General features: G+C 37.4%; 1 protein-coding gene across 1 annotated transcript in view; it reads left to right on the top strand.

The window, feature by feature from the left end:
* The window catches only part of LPCAT1 (lysophosphatidylcholine acyltransferase 1), a 61,024-nt gene that overhangs the window by 26,275 nt on the left and 11,089 nt on the right, over positions 1-23,660 (top strand). Inside the window, exons 7-10 of the mRNA XM_075084458.1 lie at positions 935-969; positions 3,563-3,617; positions 7,027-7,109; positions 18,795-18,920. Coding sequence (XP_074940559.1) covers positions 935-969; positions 3,563-3,617; positions 7,027-7,109; positions 18,795-18,920 — 299 coding nt within the window. The remainder of the gene's footprint in view (positions 1-934; positions 970-3,562; positions 3,618-7,026; positions 7,110-18,794; positions 18,921-23,660) is intronic.

Genomic DNA, 23,660 nt, shown 5'->3' with positions numbered 1-23,660 from the left:
CCTACACTGTTGCTCTTCAGAGAGCTGAGCTGGATATGTGTAGTGCTGTGGTGGTGTTCTATATGGCAGATCTAGTCTCTGATCAGAGAATTTATCAGCTATCTACATTGCAGTGGTCAAGGTTTGTAAATGAATGTTCCTTGTGAAAAAAAGAAACCCTATTAAAAATTTGATGACCTTTACTGTTGTATTCCTTCTTGTCATCTGTTACATACTTGTTTCCAGGTCTCTGTTCCCTTTTTGCTATTTGCACCTTGTTCACTTCTTTCACCGCTATTTGTTCTCTCATAGTGTTTTACACACTGTTCATCTAAGCCACCTAAAAGTGCTGCTGGTCTTGCCCAAGAGTAAACTGGTGGGTTTAGATGTCTTAACGTACCTTTTGATTCTTGGATCAGGTGGGTGGTTGTATGCTGTCTGTGAGCAAAGGCAACTGGAAAAATACTGGTTTGAGGTAAGACTGGTTTGAGGTCTTGTCCTACTGCTTCATGTCAGTTGAGCAGACTTCCTTTGTCATCTCCACAGGTCCCAAACACTTCAGAAGTGTTACAGGGTGTTCGTATCTACTGCTGGGAGGTCCCAATAAAACGCAGAGACACTTGAGGGACACAGTGTCAAGCAGGATGGGTTACGAAAATACACATGGACTATGCATATCAAGGAATATCAGCTTATAGTAAATAACTTTGTTTTCTTAAGCTAACAGCATTTGAAGAATCCCTGAATCTTTAAATGTTGTATGAATATAGATATTCTGTGTTTAAGAGCTGGTTACTGGGTAGTTCCTAGCTGCATAAAAGGTAGGCCAATTCCTATCAAGGCTAAGAACTTTTACAAAGAAGGCACTGAAGTTTCCATTAAAACCTTTTAGTCATATGTCATCAGAAGTTTAAAGTACAATAATTAATTGCAACTATCATGCTTCTTTTCTTAGGATACAATCACATGGACGTGGCAAGGGCCAGGAGCGTAAGTGGTTTGTGTTTTATTGCTTATGTAATGATTGCTTTACTTCATTAGTTTTTATTTACATATATTATAGGTTTATATAGTCAAGTAGTAATTGCTGGTTATTGGATTATTCTGTGGGATTAATTTGTCTTCTATCTATTATTCCCTAATTATGATAATATTCACTTGAAGGAATCCAAGTATAAGCAGTGTAATTCTGCTGCTGTGATTTTGGTGGTTTGCAGCATGGATGATTTTTTTTGCCAAGTACCTCAGGTAAAACAACTTGCTTCTGCTCTACGTATTTGATTGCCTGCAAATCAGTTTGCTGTGTTTCTGTATAAAATTTGTATGGTTATTGTTTGAAATTGGTCTAGTCCCATGGAAACAGTCAACCTACTCAGGGAATTTGGAGATACTGTTTCCATTATCTTGCTGAATGCATTCATTCCTTTCTTTTTAAACAAAATGTTATTCTAGAGGTTTCTTAGCAAATTCATGGAATGTAAAATACTAAGTGAAACAGTTCTTGCTTGTTTAAAAAAAAATATTTTTTAGCATTATTTTCATGTTGGGGTTGGAGTAGAAGTTCTAAAGTGTTTAGACGAAGACCAAAACAAGAAATTTTGAACCCTAAGTAAAGGGGAGTTGTTGTTTTCTGGAGTTAATGGTTTACCATTACCTGCCTCCTATTGTTCTGAATGTCCCATCTGAGATCCTATCTTTTAGTAGTAATGAGGAAACCATTGGGATTAGCCAAGATTCAAGTAATTCAGAATTTTGACAATTAATTTTGGACCTTCAGATGGACTAGGAACCAGGCCTAATTAAGGCCATGTCTAGATTTGGAGACTTGAAATCATTGGTCACTCTTAATGGTTCAGCTTTCAGTTAAATTGTCCTGTTGGAAGTAGATAAATCCATGATAGTGTCTAAAGTAAGCAGGTACTGCAGCATTTACTGCATGCAGGGATTTCTGTTCTCTCCATGTGAGTTCCTACCTCTTCCCTTGCATTTGCACTGCAGTTCATCTAGCAAATTAACTCAGCCAGAGGGGAGAAAGGTGGGTAGCTTACTTCCAGCTTAGCGCCCTACCCAAGGAGTCAAGAGCACATAGGAGGAAGAAGGAGGAAGGAACTTGTAGGTGTGTTGCCTCAGATGACTTTAATGTGTACAAAACCCTTATTCGGAAGTGCTGACTTCTGCTAATAAAGTTAAATTAAATTAAAGCTGATTCAGAATCTGAGGCAGCATGTGATGTTATGCAAATTCACTGGGTCAGTTTAAACTACAGCTTGACTTAATTAGGATTAATTCTCCTGAGTGACCTAAAATGTATTTCTAATGTCTTGGCAGAAAATACTGTTAAGACAGATACAGTCTTTGCTTTCTCAGCAAATGTCTCCTCTTCTGCCATAGCATTAGCCAAAACTTAACCTGGAAATGTTGATGTATCCAGGAGTGTTCTGTTTGTTCAAAGTTGATGTAGCCTATAAAATAGATCGAAAACTTTTCACAGGGAAACCACATACTTCCGCTTACAGAAAGTAATACTTTTACTAGTTTGACAGTGTTCAGAGCAATCAACTGACTCTACCTTGAAAACACAGATTGACTATAGCATACAACTTAATTTTTTTCTCCATCGGACTTGAGTTAGATACAGGTTCTATCAGCTTTTTTAATTGATGTTTATAATTTAAGGTTTAATCTTTGAGGATTACAGAGAGTTGGCAGATAGAAAAGTTTACTTGTAACTTACTGGGTTTAACGCTTTTGGACAAGGGTCTAGAAACCAGACTTTCATGTTTCCTGTCGGTGATGTAAACTTCAGACCACGAGTTTCACTGTTCTTGTTCCTTTTCTTTGCTTTAATGTGTTGGAAGTTCAGTAGGGAAGAAGGGAAAAAACCCATGTTGCAGCCCTGAATGAGTGTATAGCAAAGTGAGTAGGGTGTTGTTTCTAGGAACTCACTTCATCTGCCTAAGAGGATTTTGACCAGCCCTCCCCTCACAGTGGTTGACTGCTGTAACTACCTAGATACTGTATAAAACGTGACTACTGACGCTGCTCCCTAATTTAGGTTTGGTAGATCCTTTCCTGGATTTGAATCTTAGTGCTTCCTAAGGTCAAGTTTATTCCAGCGTCTTGTGTCTTAGGCTACTAAAACACAGGTACTGCATTTCATTAACAGACTTTTGAAGTATGATGAACTTTGATTTCAAACCAAGGTAATGATAAAATCTTAGTGGTTATAATTAATCTTGGCAACTCTATGCTGAGTACAGCATTTTCTTCAAACAGACTTTCTTTATACACTTAAGCATACATATCTTACTGTATGTATTAGTATCTGTATATTATATTACTGCTTGTCTTCTTGCCTTTGGGGTATATTAAGATGCAATTTCAGTGTATGCTGCTTTTGTTCCACCTACAGAATGTAATGTATAGAAGTATTATCAAAGACCTTTTCTGTTAGTTTTGTATCTGAATATGATAACTACAAGTAGGAATGTTACCTGAAGATTTGGAGCACAATGTACTGCTGTTTCACTACATGTAAATTTTTTCCTCATACTTTTCCCTTTTTTTTTTACCCCCCTTTTAGGTTAGAAATTCTGTGGCTTACTTTGTGTCAGTTTCACAATTCTGTGGAAATTGAGGTCAGTAAAAGAACCCAGTGTGTTCTGAGCAGTATCGGAATACATACTATTTTACTTAATTGTCCAATAAATGTTGGTATTCAACCTTTATATGTCAACACATAAACTGTTCCTATTAACTGTAAAAACAGGTTAAAATACCACTTATACTTTAGAGAAATGGCTTCTGTATCTGAAAATGTAGCCTAAAAACAGAGTAACAAAATACAGTTTTCCATTTGGCTTAAGACTTCACTTTCTTATTCACTTAAATTGAGTGGATAGATTTCTGACTCTGTTTCAAGAGTCTTTTGTGAACAAATATCTTGGTTTTTAATCACCTGACGGCTATTCCAGCTGGTATATCAAATGTGTATGTTAGATATCCAAGTGTATGAATGCTGATATACAAAGGACTGTCTTCTAGAGAAAAATCATGTAAGTGGTTTCTTATAGGCCAGGTAGGTTATTTAATATGTCTGGCTAATTTTTTTTATTAGGCTACACTGTTCAGAATGTGAAATTGGAAAATGCAAAGAAAATTTAAGTTTATGTATATTCTTAAATTTGTTTTGTGGAAAACACTATGTGATCCTAAGGCTGAAGACTATTGTAGTGAAAATGCAAAAACAGTTAAAACCTTTTCTTTTAAATTGCTGACCGTATGCATTTTACAGAGAGTAATTACATTTTTGTGGAGAAGTATGATGTTTAAGGGTGTTATATAGGATATTTGGCAGATGTTCTGCAGTTTTTGCTTATATTTTTTAATAATGAAGTTGCTACTTATCTCTGGCAGGGTAAGTTATTAGGAAGAACTATTATGTATTTACATACACATACATGTTACTATTGTAGCCTATAACATATGCTAATCATAGTATTTATCATTGCTATGCTCTGTGTTTACTTATGCTATAACTTATTCTCAAAAATAATGGATGCGCAAAATACCAGCCACTGAACAGTTGTATCTATTGTAGAAATTTGTTGTTTGTGTTATCACTTTAATTGCATGTTTTCAGCTATTAATAGCATATTTTAAAAAAATTATTTAAAATCTTACTTCCAAAACATTGGGCTGTTTTTGCTAGAAGGGCCAGGGAGTGACTGCGTCACATCCTGACTGGCAGGATGCTGAGTTTCTGTAGCACATACAGAACTTGCACAAGGACAAGTTATGATCTTTGGTCAGGGTTTTTTTTTTTAAAAAGTTAGTGACTTTCTAAAATACTCCAGCCGACAGAGGGTGGAGGAGCAGGCTGCTTGCAAATAATGAGGCAGAGTACTTGAGAGAGCTACGTGTTGAATCTGTTTTTGTAAGGAAGTGCTATAGACTTAGAAACTTAGAGGAAAAATTAGTTGTTCTGTGTTCAAAGTCATGTTTTTCCCCTGGTCTCCAAAGTTTCTTGGCTTTTATTCCTGCTCTTTCTCAGCCAAAACCAGCACGCTGCTCTGTTCCATCAGCACAGGGATGCTGGCAAATACCAGCCAGCATTGATATCAGAATTACTGCTGAATATCCAATAACTTAGGGAAGTGTACAGCAAAACAACACAACTTCAGTATGTTTTTGATTAAATGCTAGCTTTTAAGGCCTAACAGCTAGCAATCAGGATCTGAAGTTTGTTAGCCTGTGCTGAGAATCTATGTAGATTTTATAATAGGTTACTGTCTATACTGGCCTGCCCAGCCAGCCAGTCCTCCATTCATTCTGTACTTGAAACTGGCATGCAAGCAATCTTGTGAAGAAACCATATGTGATCACCTGCACATGTAGTTTGTTTTGGCTCATGTCAGTTTGTTTTGCTGGCCTGTCAGCTTCAGTGTTCATATGTCCATCACGATCTGCAGCAGGTGAGAGTTCTTATCTTAGTTTTGTTAGTGGTGCTGAAATGATCATGCTATTTCTGTCCAGTTAGGCACAGGCATGTAGAACATCTCTGAAGTTGCCTCATTCTAACTTGTCCTGTGTTTGGATTAATGACTTGATAGCAATTTGCAACTCAAAGTCAAAAAATAGAATTGGGCTTGGAAATTGAAGAAACAGCCTTTCTGTCTCTGTTAGCTTTACAGTTTTTGTCCTTTTGTATATTATATCACATCAGGCTGGCATACGTGTTTGTAAACCTAGAAGACAGGAGTGGTATGTTTTCAATTGAAGTGGTACATAAAGAGAAAACTGTAGCAAACCCCAGAATAAATTAAAGATTTGTCCATCACTAAATAATTCCAAGAAATGGTTAGACAATCATCTCATGGCAGCATTTTGGGTACTGCTGATCACACCATTATGTGATTCTGAAAATACAGGTAACTTCATAGTTATTGAGAAGTATTTGCTTAAATGATAAACCTTATATTTATTCCCCAGTTTTTATTTTCTTTTTTAAAGACCAGTGTGAAATTTCTGGATCATAATTCCAACTTTGTATTACCAATAGATAATTATATGAAATATAACTAAGCTTACTACAAACTTGGTTTCTACTTCAGAAGCTTTCCACAGGATTATGAAGATTTTGTTCTCTTAGTGCATAAATTATCCCATTGCCTTGCACTAAGGGAATTGTCTGTCTGGTGCTGAGCAGGGGTGGGAATCAGTGTGACCCCTTCTTGTTCCTTCTATCTGAGAAGTCAGTTACTCGGCAGAAATGGGATGTTTTGAGGGTTTTTATAGGTGAGGCTGGCCATGATCTTGGGGCTTAGATCATATTTCAATGAACACTTAAACATAGCCAAAAGCTGGAAGGTCTTTTAATATAGGCCATCCCATACTGAAAACTACCTTTTCTGTTGCAGGTCTCCAGCAGTTCTGGTTTAATTCTCCCCTTTCAGCCTCAACTGTTCTGTGATTCCTTGGCAATCTGTATTTATTCAGAATTTTTTTTTCAATTGAGTATTAGTATCCAGTGTCCAGTTTGAAAGAGAAATTTTTCAAAACCTCCAACAACAGAAGATAAAAACACTTCTGATGTGTACATTAAGTGGTCATACATGATTTAAAAATCTGCAGGGGGAGCAGTAAATACCTGATGTCCTGAGAATTCAAGTTCTTACTATTTAAGCTATAGAACAATGTTCATGTAGCAGGTGCTTTTCTCTGTTATCTATGAAGAGCTGAACAATACAGGATATAAGATAAAAGTTTCTGCAAGAAATGCTAATACTTTTAAATAGGTTTAAAATTCTGGTCCTACTTATGAAAGGATGATAAAACTCTATACTCCATGAGGTAAGAAATGACCTTGTTATATGAATTTCTAGAAGTATGATGCATCCTGAAGCATTTAAGAGTTCATTTTTTTTACAGTCCTTTTGTTAATATAATTTTGTAAGTAGCAACAAAGTTTATAATCTTTCACCATAGTGCTATAATAGAGATTAAAATGTTAAATATTCTTGGGATAATTCAGTTCTCTGTGTGCAGTTCCTACCCGTCTATATTCCTTCAGAAGAAGAAAGAAAAAATCCAGTGTTATATGCCAATAACGTCAGACGCGTAATGGCAGAGTAAGTATGTTGTAATATAGAATAAAAATAGGTGTGATTTTAATTTTAGGATCAAGAAAATGTCATGAAATCCAGTCAGTGTAGTTGCCTGCTTGCAAAGAAGCTTGTAGTGTGCAGTAGTGTATACAAAACGTTTTATATAGAAGTTGCCTTGCTCTATGAGGAGGCCAGAGAGCCACAAATACAGCAGGGACTGTAGGAGTTGCTTAGTTTTTTTAAGGTGTATTCATGTAACAAGCCAGTTCTGCTTGCTGCTGTGGGTATTTAGTCCTCTGGGGAGAAAGATATAGTTAAATCATATGAAAGTTAATGTAACTGAATTTTGTGCTATTGAGGTTGCATTTTAAGCTTGTTGCTTTTTTTTAATGAGGTTAAGAATAATTTCATGTATTCATTGTTAGTCTGTGGTTGTTTCAAACAGTAAAGCACAGGAAAGTTGATTTTGCTGGAAACAGAGCACTGGTACAATGCAAACAATTAACTGAAGTTGAATGTTAATGTGAGGCCACTTGTCTATAGTGCTTAATAAAGCTAAACATTGAGTACGCAGACCTTCATTCTCTTTTGTTGTATTTTTAATTAACCTCTCTTGTTCGTTCTTTTTTTTTTTTTGTCGTTTAGGTAAATCTTCCATTAGTCAGTAGATGTTCTTTTCAGTATTTACAGAGAACCCTCAGGTCTATGATCATTAACAACTCTTGAATGATTTATGAATCTTTCTACTTCTAATTTTGAAGGAACTTGTGAAATCTTAATTTCTTTCATCTAACTTCTCTTCCATTTCTAAGTTACCAGTTTCAAGCAAAGACCAGTTTCTAGACAGAAACTGGTAATTCTTCTCTGGTTTATAAGCAGAACCCAGCTCTGAGTTTCTGTAGAGATGTTGGGCCTATAATATAACAATAGGTTAATATTCAATCCGTTGTAAGAAAGGACATTTCTCACAAAATAAAAAAACAAAAGGATCTGTGTGAATCAACCTGTCTTAAAGTTGCAGTGGCCTCAGACTTCTGTAGGTAATTAAATGACTTTAAGGCAGTCAGCTGACACTACATAAGTGTTGTCCTCAGGCTTTGGATAGAAGGCTGTGTTATGAAATCTTCATTCTGAACTCCACTCCAGTCAGACAACAGGGATTGTGTGGTATAAAGGAAGTTTTGAAAGACTACAGAAGCTTACAACCAGCATGTCGAAAGCCTCTCCTTCTACCTGTTCATAGGAGAGGGATATTTTCCTCTTGCTTTTGTTTCTCCCTCCAACTTCTGAAGAATTAGGCATTTGGGGTAACAGAATTGGGATGCAAGTCTAAAGGGAAGAGTGTCAGAATGGGGAATAGCAAGTATGCTTTGCTTTGACATGAAGGAAGGGCTGCAGGTGCTGTGTTGGTGTAAATTGCAAATAAATGTGTTTGGATGTCAAAATTCAGAAGTTAAAATGCAGACGGGAATAAACCACTGTGCTGACTCCTGGATACTGTGGGTTACTGTAGGCCAGTTAAAATACCATCAACATAGCCAAAGCTTATTCACTTCTGACCACTTCCTGATGCTTACTTCTAGTGGCAGTTCTCCAGACTCTCGCAGTTCAGTCGTGTGGCTTTTGGGGTAGGAGATACCAGCTCAGATGCTGTCAATCTGTTCTGGAGCTGTAGCAGTTGCAACTCCAGCACCTCAGGGTGCTATTTGGTGCTAGCATTGCACCCTGCATTGCGAATAAAGGAAGGTCTTACTGGTTCATCTAGATTTGTCTCCTTTTCTTGAAGATTGAATTGGTGACAGTATACCATTTTGATGTCAAGAGGTCACTTCAGGATCTGTTCAGATGTCTGCTTTCCCCTTCCTCCCCATCATATTTTTCTGGAAGAACAGTCTAATCCTTCTGGATATTTTACAGCAGCAGAGGTGGCAGTCCTAGATAATAATGCATTTGTGAGTCTAGAACTAGTGTTGCGGCAAAACCTTGTGTCTTGCCCGCGATTTCAAGGGGAATTGATAGAACTTGCTGAGTACAGCAATAGATAAAATTTCCACTCCTGACATCTGTATGCCTTCATTAACTTCTTGTGAATAGCTTCTGTTAAGTGTTGAACAAAGCACTCAACAGGATGTCTGATTCTTATGCTGCTTCTACTTGTTGACTCTATGGAGAACTTTTGGTTTAGCCTTATTTGTTTAGATTTTCTGTGGGCAGCCACAGATCTGAGTAATGGGGGTCTCTAGATGGTGCCTGTTCACTTACATATAAATGGAATATTTGACAAAGGAGATGCTGTCATTCACAGATGTTTGCTTCCTTAGGGCATTAGATTCTTGCAAGGCAGATGAATTTACTTGTCCAAAAAATGAAATCCAAAGTGACCCTAGACTTTTGGCTCTCTGGTTTAGGCCAGGGACTTCAAGCTTAACTGTGTTCCTGTGTGTCAGGTTCCCTCAGGCAGCCATAGCAATAACAAAGGAAATACCATTTTTTTAACTGCTGTAGTGTTCTACGTGTCTTTATTGTATTCCTTCCCATCCTTCCATCCAAGGATGACAAGGATTGTATACTTTTGAAGATGCATTCAAGTGTTAACCCACCATTTTTATCATTCATCTTTTTTGCTGCCATATACCATCCATTTGAGTGTCAACACACTGGTTTGCTTTTCTTGGACCATGCTGGGGATGATCATCTCGTTGATGTGAACATTGTGATGAGAATTTACTGAGTCTGAATTGCTATTCTGCAAGCACCCCTTCCTGCTGCTTTTCAGGACCTCATTTCACAGACTTTTTTTCTAAACTAAACTGGGTTTGTTTTGGTTAATTCAAATGTAGTATGAGCTGATTTCTTCTTGACTGATGGTGTTTCAGTATTTGTGCACTGATCTGTCACCAAATTCCACAAGAATCCAGGTGATACATTTCTATTTTTTTAAAGGACACAACTTGTGTTGTGAGCTTTAAAGCTCACAACTTCTCCAGAGCTTTCAGTTGAGTCTGTGGCTATTTGCTTCCTGGAACGCTAACTTGTAGTGATATCTTTTGTTGCAGTCCTCATCAGAAGGATGAGCAAGATCCAAGACTTAGTGGTTGATAGCTTTACAGCATCCATAAAACCCCGAAGTTTCTTTCTAAAAGGGTTTCTTAATCGCACCTATGCAGTTAGCAGTATTTCAATATCTGTGATCTTCAACCTTTTTTCACATTGACAGATAGTTATTCAGTAACATCGGGCAAAAAACTAGAATCATGTATAATCTTGTTACAGCCACTCAGCTCAGTTTCTTCTGTTTTGGGGATTATCTCCATAATCAGAACTGGAATTACTCATGCAGGATAGCCACTGCTGCTGAATAGTTACTCTATGCTTGTCTTCCTTTGGATCACTTTCGTATTCTGCACAAAAGGTATGTGCAGATTAATCTAATCTACTGTTTAAAGTATGGACCCCTGCTTATTTCCTATCAGTGTTTTGCTTTTGATTTTCTCATGCAACCTATTTTGTTTGAGTGAGTCTGTCTTGGTCTTTCTGGCCTTATTCTGACTGCTACTCTGTTTAGTCAATATCCAGCTCATTCACAGCATGCTATCAGGAAGTGTGTTTAATTCACTTTCTAAATACTTCAACAGTCTGTGCAGGTTATCTCTAAAATAAATAAAATTTGGTGGTACCTTGAGTTTTAATTCACTTCATGTGTTCTTTATTGCCCTAATACAGTTCTGATACCACCGTGTTAGTAAGTCATGCTGTGTAGATACATCTGTTAATTTACTAATTTCAGTACTTTTTCTTCTGTATAGTTTCTAGTTGAGTGTCAAGCTTTCTGGCCTATGTTGTTACTTTTTTTAATCTTCAAAGTATTAACTCATAATTTACTGGAACTACAGTAGTGTTGTAAAATTGCCGGTGTGTAGACTTGAAGCTTCAATCCTAGCTCTTCTAGAATTATTAGGATCAAATCATCTGACCTTGCCATCACAAGCGTTTATTTCTAAAAATTTCTCAGTGATAAAGGAAACATCTGTACCACTGTTAAAACACTGGAAGGTACTTCATTTTATTAAGATATGCAATAAATACATTAGGAAACAATTAAGGTGACATATGATGGCTTTTTTTGCCTCTTGGCAATTTTACTATCCTCAGCTAGTAATAAGTTATGTCACTATATGTATTATGCTTTAGAAAAGTCTTATGCTTCTTAGGTGCATCAGTTGCAACTTTTTATCTGTCTTTACCTTTCCATATTGTTTTTCTGCATCATAGTTTCTAACTTACTATTACCCATTTATGGTTTGTTTGTTTTGTGGTTGGTTGGTTTGGGATTTTTTTCCCTAAAAAAAAAATTAGTTGTCTCTTTTCATTGTGGGGTTGTAATCTTTTGCCTGTTGAATAGGTTCTTGAACACCTAATTTTCATTAGCACTTTTGTTCTGGAAGACATCTGATAGTTGTAATCAAAGTACTGTTTAGGGTATAGAAATATTGCTTTAAAGGAAAAATAGGTACTCTTCCACTCCCATTTTACAAAACAAAATTTGTTAGCTTATTACCTCAATATCCATTAGGACTCAAATATATTTAAAAGGAGTATGTCAGTAGCTCAGCTTCTAGTTAGTTGCGTGTACTTAGCACTATTCATTTTGTACATCGATAAGCCAGTGGTAGCGCAGGCTGTTCATTGTGAAAATCTGCGCGGTAGACTTTTTGTTCTAAGCAGCTTACATCTGTAATTATGGGTGAGGTTACTTTAGACTTGAAAGTTATACATAGGCCTGTTGGACACTTACTAATGTCAAAATAATTTGTTTTGCTTTAGTTTTTTAGTTTCTCTTACAGAGACTATCTTCAAAATAGGGAAGATTATGGTTTAAATGTACAATTTGGAAAAAAATGCAAGGTAAAATATTTCAAATTTTATAATATTTTTATGCACTTGGCAGATGCTTAGACTGAAACCTGATGGAAATTGGACATCTTCGCCCCTTTGTTTTTCAAAACTGTAAGCACCTCAGAACTGAAGTGTTGTCAGCATTCCTGATTTGATTTTTCTGATCTTTCTGGTGTTAGAACTCAGCATTATAACTACACACATGACACTAGCCAGGAGTTTTGAAGTTTCTTTTGTGGCGAGCCCAGAAAGGTAGATTTCCTGTAGAAATACCAAAATCTCATAGTCTGGTTTGCATTTTTTTCAATAATTTGTTTCTCTTCTCCACTTAAACATTTAAAGACATGTTTTTATATTTACGGTAGATGCTCAAATCAAAGTGCAAAGTATTAGACATGGAACTTGAAAACATCTGTCTTCCTTATGTTTTCTCTGTCAAGTCCTTGCCGGGATCAGTATCCCTGTGTTTGGAGCATGTCATACTTAAAGCAGTAACTCTTATCAGCTTGACATAGGAAGATTACTTTTTTGCTTTTGAGAAATGAATCCTTTTTTCCAGCATGCTGGTGATGGCAAAAGATATTACAGGTAATCATCTGTGTTCATTTCACCTTTTGTCATCTGCTACATAGCCAAAATCAGATTTTTTTTTTTCCATGCAGGCTTTGACAGTATCAGGATGTGATCACTGTATGTGATATAGTAATGCTGGCTGTGGAAGAATAGCCTTGAGGATGTGGGTTTGCAGTAGCTTACTGGTATGTCTCATGGCCATTTGATGTATTTTCAGTGGCCAATTAAATCTAACTCTGGAAAAACTGCTGTGCTTTGTGCCTGTGCTGTCTGAAGTTTTATATGTGATTCTACAGAAGCACTGGTGAGATGCTCAGCACTCAACTTTGAAATTCAAGACTTCTTTTCTCAATTTTATACCATCAAAGTCACAAGGATGAGTGTAAGTGGAATTACTGAAGTCCTGGAGTTAATAAGCTCCATTTATTTAGGTTTCAGGCCATATACAAAAATGGAGATGAGAACTACGTTGTGCACTCTGTTTATTTCTGTGAATGCTGTAAGTGTGGCAGTTAGGGAAATGTAATTACTGAACAGGGTTAACTCTATAAAGCTTCTTGCTAAGTTTATTTTCTCAAGGAAGAAATAAAATATTTCAAGTTAAGTAATATTTTGCAACAGCCTGGTTTGAACTAGATTTTTGAATGCTGACAGCACAAAGACAACCTACTTCATTTTTCACCCCTTGAAGATTTGTAATTGTCGTGGTTTAGTGGCAGCTCAGCCCCACACAGCCGCTCGCTCACTCCCCCACTGGTAGATGGGGGAGAGAATCAGAAGGGTAACGCTCGTGGGTTGGGATAAGAACAGTTTAATAATTAAAATTAAAAGAAACAACAGTAGAAATGCAATGTAAAGGAGAACGAGAGGCGCAAAGCCCCGGGGGAGGGGGAAGGGAGGGGAGAGGGGGAACGAACCGCCGAAACAAACCGCACGCGCCGCAGCCGCTCGCCGCCCGCCGACCCGACGCCGCGTGGCCCCCGCGCTGCCACTGCCCGCCCTCAATATACTGGTCATGGTGTCACATGGTATGGAATGAACCTGCCATTGGCCAGTCGGGGTCAGCTGCCCCCACCATGGCCCCGCCCCTCCCAGCCCCCCCCCCCCGCCACGCGGCAGAGTGCGGGAAGCTGGAAAGGTCCCCGACCCCCACAGTGAGGAGAATTAACCCCTTCTCAGCCAAAACCAGCACAGTAATGTACAAACCTACAAGACCAACAATTACAGAACCCATGTTCTTAACACAAGAGAGAAATGCGGCTGTTAGCAGCTTCTTTTTCTGTCTCAGAATTAAACCACCATGAGATACTGTATTTTTGATGTGAACTCCAGACCCTTACAACTAGACCTTCGTTTGCTTGGAGTGTGTCATAAAAGTTGGAGCAGTCCAAGAAGGGAAAAGGGGCTATATCTACCCTGGCCTTCCAAAACTAAATAGGTGAAAACTCTTCAGCTTGGGAATGAAAGAAAGAAAAGGAGGGGGGGGGGGAGGGGGGGAGAAGTGGAGGGTTGTTTTGAAGGTCAGTAAAATCATGAGTATTCTGGAAATACATGGTATAGAAAGTCCTGTTACTTTCCATAGCAGAAGAGATGGAAAACACTCAACGGTAGATCAGCTGAAAGTAAATGGAAATACCCTTTAAAATAGGTACAAAATTGTGGCATTCACTACCAGATGCATAAAATTAATCAGAGCTGAGATATACCGTAAAAAATTTGGTGTATCAATGACTCTAAAATACATTGGTACAAATAGTCTCTGGTTCAGGAAGTTCCTATACAGATGACTAGTAAAAACTGGGTTTATTTGTCCACCATATTTTGTATGTCTCTTCCTTAAACATCTGATAGAGAAGTAAAATACCAAATTTGGTACCCTTTTAATGTTATCAGCACCCTATAAAGGTTATAGCTGATTTGAAGGGTTTTTGTAGAGCAACCTGTGGAATATTTTCTGGACTAGTTCATGGTTCTGCTTATTAACAGTGAAAAATATTTTGAAAATGTTTTTGTTGAAACGTAGGTTCAGAATGTCACAATATTGCCTGTACTATTTTCTCTCACTTTGCAAAATATTACAGCAGTCACATTTTGGTTTATGTTCAGAATTTTGCATGTGTAGTGGATTGGTATGCAGAAAATGAAAGTTGTTTATTTTTATATTATGACTGCAGAAGTGTTAGGTGTGAGAAGTCAGGGATATAACAGATACAGCTGTTGTGTGTAAAGACTGTTTGCAAGAAGGCATTTGGGGTTTTGTTTGTGTTTTTGTTTGGTTTTATTTTTTTGGAGTTTCATGTAGCGTTGTATCATGAAGGGTAAATAGCCAGCATTTCAGGGAAGGTAGGGAGAGAAGAAGCCTCAGAGTATGTCAAGCCAGACATGCATGTCTGGCCATATAAAACTGCTGAACGTTGAAAAGGCCAGGCTTGCGTTAACTGACTGTGAAAGCAGAGGTAGTATGAAGAAAAAGAGGAAAAAAAAATGCTTCCAAATGAAGATAGGGGAAAAGCTGGCATATTCCTAGTTCATTAAAAACACTAGGCTGCGCTTGCAATGTACACCTCAAATTGAAATGATCTTATTTTTTTCCTAGCAGTTGAATTGAAGTAGAGAAAGATTGCCCCAATGATAACTTGGAATAGTTTGGTAACCATAGCAAATCCTGTGAGTTGCAGCTGCACGCAGCCTTTAAAGTGAACTCTTTAGTATGTCAGTCTTTATTCGAAGAAATTGAAAAATTCACAAGTCTTAGCACAAATAATGAACTTTATGTTCCCCAGTTTCAGTTTCTTCAATATTCTGAGCTGAAATTAAGGTCCTTTTGTGTTAAACTGCTGGCCTTACACAGCTTGTGATTTATGTTCTGAACTCAAGAGCCCCCTGAATTCTAATCTGGCCTTGGTTGATTCTGTGACTGAACTTTACTATGAGCAACAGTTGTTTCTTCCCCTTCTTTACTTCTGATCTGTGTAATTCTGAAAGTCTGGATGTATACATAAACATGCTGCTTCAGTTAACTTTGCTTTTTTTTGGAAGTCCAAAGGCTGGAAAATTACCAACAGGTGAGCAAGAGAAGATGCTTTTATCCTTCTGTGCTGTGTACGTGTTGATACTGGGCACACATGCGGGCATTCATTGTAGTGGGAATTCTCCTGTACTGAGCGCACTGTAAGTCTGGCCCAAATACCGTTCCTTCTGTAAGGGGTGCACACAGCTATAAGAAAATGCAGGTTGTATTTTCCCATCACGGTTTGGCTGAGTCTGAAATGATCCCCACTTTTGTTTGGAATTTGTTCTGTATCATAGGTTTGGTTTTGGTTGCTTGTTGTTTGGGTTTTGTATTTGTTGTTTTGTTTGGGGTTTTTTTGGGGGGTTTTTTGGGGGGGTGTCATTGGGTGGGTTTTTTTATTTTTGGTTTTTTTTTTTTAAATTCCTCTTTGGTTAGGCTCCTTCAATGTGTTTGGGGACCATTATTTAGGATAAGTTATTTAAATCTGGTATTGATTCTGGGATGGCAGTCAGTCAGGCTTCTACCCTTCCCCCAGGTTGAGTGGCGTGACCTTTCTTAGTCATCTTTCTTTTGATGTGTTTGAAAAGCTTCTAGCTTCTAGTTTTAACAAGTTATTGTTTCTTGCTTTGGCTTGCCACCTTATGTTTGTTTTAACTTGTCTGTCTTCTCTGTTTGCATTGAGAGAACATGGGTTGTATTTTTTTGTTGTTTTTTAAAAAAAGGTTTTTATTCTAATTGCTACCTTTAATCAGTTGCTGCATCATACTGGATTTTTTTGTCCTTTCAGAATCTTTTTTGATAAGTGTCTTGTTGCTTCTCCTGATTCCCTAATATGGTGTGCTGGCTTCTACCACACATGAACACTTTACCCTTTCAGTTTCATCTTTTAACTTATTTTTAACCAGCTTCCCCTTTTCTGTGTAGTTGCACTATGCTTCAGCTGATCATCTGTAAGTTGCTGTATCTCTTGTGTGTTTTACCTACTGGTGCCTTAAGATCTGATGAAATTTAGTGTAATGTGCCTGGCTGGACAATATCTTTGGTTATTACCACATTCTTCTATTTAAGCTCCTCTGGATGGTACTGCTTTATAGTGTCCTTGCTGCACTGGGAGATCAGATGCTTCACTGACAGTTGACAAGGAAGTTTGAGGATGATGTAGTATGTACACAGTACTAAAGAAGGGAATAGGAAGTAATCTAAACAGACAGGGTAGACTCTCCTTTCATCCACCCCTTTTTCTTCTAAGGAAAATTGATTTTGTATTGTATAATACTAATGACTTCATATCATGTAATACAATGCTATATTGAATACCATAAAACGGAAGTATTGAGAAGACATGCAATTCCTGATCTTTAAGTCAGGTGGAACTTTGAAATGGATGTAAATCCCCACAGCATAGGGGAGTTCTCCATCTGGATTTTACGCAACATTTGTTACTACATTAACCATAAGTCTATGGGATGAGATATGGTATCCCAGGAACCTCTTGTCCATTTCATTAAGGTAGTTTACTGATTTGCAAATACTGCTAGGACATTGTTTATAGGAGGAGTAGAGTGATGAAACAGGAACAGATCAAGAAGTGAAAAATTTGGAGGAACTGAATTGAATTGCTTAGGATCACCCATAACAAGGCAATCTAGCCTTCAGCAGTCTGCAGGATTTTAAGATGTCTTTTCTATGTACCTGTATCATCTTGGTGTAGTTGGCTTTTTTCTTTTGCTGCTTTCTGTTTGTTTGTTTCTTCTTGCAAGGGGGAAGATGTTCATCCAGAATCACTATTCTGTATGTCCTTGTTTTATTCATTAGTAGCTTATAAATAATATCTAATTTTTTAACATATTTAGTACTTTTGAGCTTAAATATCTGTTAGTGAGGTGTTATTCCTGAACATTTGACTTTCTTAGCCTTAGAGACAACAGAGATACTCTGATCAGTAGCTTTAATGTTAAGTGCATGTCTTACTAATGTATTGGATTTCCTGAAGTTTGACAAATTAATTGGTGGATAAAAGAGAACTGGCTTATGTTATTTACATTGGCATTCAAAGGCCTTGTAACGAGATTCTGGGGAGGAAGCTGCTTAACAGAAATTATGTGGTTATTGCATGGTAAGTAACTGCCATTACAGATTAAACTGTCTATAATAAAGCATAGAATTGAATGCAGAGTTTTCGTCAAAGCCAAAATGACTGCGGCATGCCAAAATGACTGCGGCATGCCACAAGGGTTTGCATCAATCTTGCCATTACTGTATATTAACTTCACAGATGAAAAAGGTGGTTAGTAGTAAAATAGAAAAACCTGTAGAAGAAAAGGATGAAGGTAAGTCAAGAAAAAAAAAATCTGTGAAGACTTAATCAAACTAGAAGAGGCTGCAAAAGGAAATAATGTTCCATACTAATATAAGTAAAATCAAGTAAAATGGAAAACGTGGCAGATGAGTAACTCATATGGAGCAGTGCTTGCTTTCTAAATTGTCTTATGTTTGTACATTGAATTCTTAAAGGCCTTCTCCAAACTGCAGTATCTTTCTCTCAACTTTGGCATGGCAAATGCGGTGCAATATCAGCATTTACTTGAAGTATCTTTTGGTGTTGCTGTTGCTGCAGAGCATCAAGTTAGAAGTAAAGCAAAAATGAGTACTTAATTGTTTGGTGTATAAAAACTCGGGTGTATTTTTTCTTCTGCCTTATGTTATACACTTAAAAATAACTCGTGTTTGCTTGGAGTCTAACTCTACTTGCTCTTATACTTTTTTCTAGTCATTCTTTATAGATAGATGTTGCCTTTTGTATAATTTTAATACTACCTGAAGGTAATAGGTGTATTGCTCAGATGATTATTGATTTATTAATACATTAGTGTAATAATAATATGAACATTTAACATTAATACATAATTTTGTTCTAGATTAAATTTGTAAACCCTGGTTATTCACTTCTATGAAAATATTAAGGAATTTGAAAGTCTATGTACTGCCTAATTTTCCCCTTGTGTTCTTTTATATTTTCATGTACTTGTAAAGTCAAAATAGATGTTCTGCAATAGGTAGAGTACCATATTTCATTTCTTGCATGTGAACTTTATTTTATGGGCTCTTCCTTATAGTTCTTCTGAATAGAGAGCATAATTTTTACAGGATTTCTTACAATAAAAGTGATGATTCTAGTCAGTTGTCTTAGATTATCTTGCTTACTGTGTTTCTTTGGTTTATTCAAGGGCGTTGGGAGTTTCAGTAACAGACTATACATTTGAAGACTGTCAGCTAGCTTTGGCTGAAGGACAACTTCGTCTGCCTTCAGACACGTGTCTTTTGGAATTTGCAAAGCTTGTGAGAAGCCTTGGGTGAGCATATACAATATTTATACGTAAGATGCATCTTTATTACATATCTATGTTTATATAGTTTTCCCTCCATGTAACAACATTGCATTTATGAATATATATGGAATGTTGTCATATTACAATTGGGGAAACACTAATACAAAATTAAACCAATACCATTGTCCACTTGCAAGCAGCACCTCTAGATCCTAATGAGTAGGTTGTAAAATTCATATTTTCAGTCTGACAGGTGAGCAGAGTGTGTCTGAAGTGTTCGTTCCTGACAGAACTAGAAAGACTCCTCCTGAAGAGTATTAGGAGTACTGTGGGATTCCTAACACTTAATAGAGTTAACAGTCAATTGCCCTTTCCTGCGACATCTATGAAGGGAGAACAGTGCTGCCATAGCAGTTTTGTGACTGGATTAACATCATAATAGTGAGGGCAGAGGGGTCACCCTTTCCCAAGAAGCACAAAGAAGTGGTTGATATTTTGAGTAGGTTACTGCTAGATGGACTTTCTAATGAAACTGTAGCTTTGTATACACAGTGTACAAAGTTCTCTGTTCTCATAGCTTCAGTTCTCTCTGGCTTTACCTTTCAGGAAAGCTTCAGCAAACAGTGAAAAAAAGCACATAAACAGTAGGACTTGTTGCTGCTGTTTCCAAGTTTTTCTCCTGTTTCTCCTCTCATCCTATTGAATAACTGCAAACTAAAATTACAGCCTATTAACTGCTTTAATATACAAACAGCCTTTTCCATTTTTTGTCTCCTCACCTGAAAGTATAGAGCGTAGTTTCATGTGTCCATTCTGTACTTTATTTCTTTTTACTGATTTTTCCTTCATCTTCCAGCTTGTGTACATAAATGAAAAAAAGAAGAGAAAGATCTATTGGAGAACAACAAATGTAAACCAGCATACATAATGCATTCAGATGACAAGCATATATTAATTCATTGTTGGGACCTTCATCTGAAAAGACTTCCAGTAGAATAGGAGAGACTTCTAAGGGGAAATAAAGATTCCTGCTTTGTTCCAAAGGCTCTGAATGTACAGTACTAAAAAAAACCCAAACAAAACAAACACACACAAAAAACCAACCACCCATGTCTCTTACTATGCAGTTGATAATCCCAGGATTCAGTTTAATCCTCTTGTTAAATTCTCTGGCTTCTGTCTGCTCAATTTAAAGCTGTTCTTTCAAATTATGCTTTTCTGGGTTTTTGTTTTGCCTCTAAAGCAATTATGTGCTTTTGTGAGTGAGGTTTCCCACAACCCAAAAGTTCTCTGTCTGGTTTGAGCAATTGTACATTGGTGAAATGTTATCCTGTCTTGATTTGGATGTGTGCCAGTAAGAAGGCTATTACAATGGTATTTTTTCTGGCACAATTGGATGAAGATTGTAATATGACTTCATTTCTAATGCACATTTGGTGATGCAGTCATTTTACTGTTTATTCAAAGGTTTTGAGGCCAGGAAGGCATTAAGATCATCCAGTAACATCCCTAAATAACTGGAACAGTAAATTTTATCCAATGTATTTTGCATCTAGTCTTAATACTCATTTTTGAGCAATGGCATACCTTTAAGGTAACATCCAGTTTTAAATGCAAAATTTTTATAGTAAGGCAAATCCAGACTTCTTGTTGTTTTAGATTCTTTGAAATCAAGTTACCCCTCATTTTGCTACAATGGAGAGTTACTTCTATTCATGTTATGTATCTTCAGGATTCATTAACACTGTCTGTAAAATTTGCTTAGTATGTGCTCAGCTGGATGGTGTCCAGTCCAGAAGCTGCATGGCTACAGTAGCGAGTTCTCATGCTTATCTGATGAAGAGCTTGGGCTCTGTTAAGACAGCTGTACAGCTGCCAGGTCACAGTGGGCTGAAACTCAGCTGCCTCGTGCTGAATTCTGTGGTAAAATGACTGCTGTATCAATGAGATCAGTTGATCAGTCTCATCTTCTCAAATTCTGCATTCATTAGTCCTCAAGCAGTTAGGCTTCTGTTGAGCCTGATAATCTGTGTCTGACCAATGAGCTGATTACGAAGTTATATGCAATTTATTGTAGCTTTCATGCATTGTAAATCCTCTGCTTCCTTTGATCTATTCCACAATTAATTACCCCACTGTTTAAAGTGATTCTCTATTTGTAGTTTTACTGGATCTACTACCATGTTCTAAATATTGAAACTTGTTTAAATTTTGTGCATTATTATAGACCTCTTTGGATATCTTCTTCAGAAAGTGTTAATACAGTCTAATTAAGTCTTATCTCTATTTTTTTTGAGATGTTTTATGAGTTGCTTTAGGGTAGTTGCCTGCAAGGAAATCTTTAAGTTCTGATTTGAATTGATTTGTTCGTATTGTCTCAAACTTCTGTTCATTCTAATTCCTGCACTCACTTTGCCCCTGAACTAGAAGGATCTCTTAGCCTTAATTGTTGTTCCCCTTTCTTGTGGAACTGTGGCCTTTTAGGCCATCAGTAGCTCCTTAGAGAATTCACAGTTTTCAGTCAAATGGTTTTCTAATTTTTTTTAGTTGTGATTAATCTCAGTTTTAACCAGCTATCTCCTCTCCATAAAAAAAAGGCACCAAATATAGTACATTGCAACCCAAAGCAGAAATTGTTTAGTGACTGTGTTCTGCTTTGTTAGATGAGGCTTCTAAAGATCATCTGTTTGCTTATCCCGTGCTTGGTTGTTTGTTTGTTTATTTTTTTTTAACTGATCTCTTTTCTCTTGCTTTCTGTCTACCCTTTAGTTTGTTAACATTCAGTACTCTGTTTCTGCATTATTTACTTAATTGCTTCCTGGCTGTTTTTTCCCCAAATCTTTTGCTTCCTAGGTAAGATTTGGAACATCTAGCAAGGGTGGATGTCTCTTGCATCCTTCTGTTTTAGTCACTTTTCTACTTCCTGATTTTTCTTATTCATTTCAAGTCTTCTGGGCAAATATTCTTTAAAAATAGAGATTTTTCATCCTTTTTTTCTCTAAATTTTTTTTGGAGGCTAGGCAGCACAGGATGGCACATCATCTCTTCCAGTATGGTAGTTGGCTTCTGCTTTGTGCTTCAAAAAGCAGTAAGTATAGAAAGTACAGCAAGAACATAATACAAGATCATGGTGAATATGCATTTTACGTGTATACTTGTGGCATGTGATTTGGTTTGGCAGGCTCTTGATCTAGTGAATGTATTTAGTACAGAGACTCTGAGGCTCTTTGAGATTCTTTGTAATTCTCACTAAAGATAGCATGGCTTTGCTGATGATGTCCCCTTCTTTTAAAAGGTATGGTTTGAACCAAATCATCTTTTTCAGGTCAGCTTTCAGAAAAATCCCCTGTTCTTGCATTCTAGATTTCTTAGCTTTCTCAGTAGGATTACTCTTAGTCAGTAATTGTTATCTTTAACAATGGGCAGCAATTTATTTTTGAATTCTTTTTGGATGTTTAACTATCTCCTTTGCTTTCCTGAGCCTGAGTATAATTGGTGTCTTGTACCTATGTGATGGCTACTAGTGATGTCTGCCCTGGAAGAATGTTCTATAACCTTAGCAAGCCTGCACGGTTTACCCCTTTACGCACTCCCTGGCCCTAGTGAAAGTCAGTGTTAGTAAACCTGCTTGTGTTGAATCAATTCTGCTGTCTCTTAAAAGCCGTAGTATTTTGGTAAGAAAGACCTGAATTAAATAGAAGTTCCATTTTGACCATTACTTTCCAATCTTATCTCATCCCAGTCGGCCATGAGGATCCCAGTAGGCAGTACTTCTATAGGCTTGTAAGATTTGCAAGGAGGAGATAATTACCTCTAGGCCTGGTGCCTGTCTATTCTTGCTCAACAGCTTTTACCATCCAGACTACAATGCAAACTTCTGCTGTCCATGTGTGCCTGAAATGGTGTTCCAGACTGTAGGCAGGGCTTTGCATCCCCAGAGTAATAACCCCTCACAGCTAACGGTGCCATGACTTCAGAGTGGTCAGAGATCATCTATAACAAGAAGAAACCTCTGGAGGATGTTGTCTGTCTGCATTCATGATAAAAGTGGTACTGTCCATTACAGGAGGTGATCACGGATCAGCCTTAACACAGTAAATACCAACCATGCTAGCTCCTGCGTTGTGGATCAAGGCAGGGCATGCCAGAGTATTCAAAAGGTCCGTTTTGCAGGTGTTCAGTATCCTTTCTTCACTATGACAAGAAGTTGCACTGAAGTACATCAGCAGACATAAAACTGTATTGTGCTTTTCGGCCCTAGGGCATGTTTCTCTGAGCTTGCAGTTTACAGTAGCTAGCTACAAGATCCAGCTGTTCTTATGCAACTTCCAGTTCTGTGAGACACTAGAAGGTTTTTTGGCAGGTTCCCAGCATGCAAGAAAGGAATTTGTTTTCAAATAGTCACATGCAGCTAAAACTGGCTTTAAGGAGGTAAGACGTTCTAAAAATAGTGGTTATTGTGCTGAAAATACCCTACCTTCAGGGATCTGGTTTTCCTTGTGAAGTCTGCTGTGAAGGATTTAATGTTCAGAGCAGTTAATCTTGAAAAACGTCCTTTCCATCTTTAGGGATTCAGGAATGACTTTTTGTTCTCTTTAGTGTGCATTGGCCTAAAAAGTGAAGCAAAACACCACTACAGCAAATAATGTTATATATCATAAAGCCCGGATCCTGCTTGGAAGCCATTAGGCAAGCAAGCATGATCTCATGAGCAAAGACATCCACTGTTGGCTTTCTAGCCTTTATAGCCTCCAATGGGATAAA

The sequence above is a fragment of the Phalacrocorax aristotelis genome, chromosome 2, assembly GCF_949628215.1.
Source record: "Phalacrocorax aristotelis chromosome 2, bGulAri2.1, whole genome shotgun sequence".
NCBI classification, from domain to species: Eukaryota; Metazoa; Chordata; class Aves; order Suliformes; family Phalacrocoracidae; genus Phalacrocorax; species Phalacrocorax aristotelis.
Note: the sequence above shows the minus strand (reverse complement) of the source record. Positions and strands in the feature narration are given on the sequence as shown.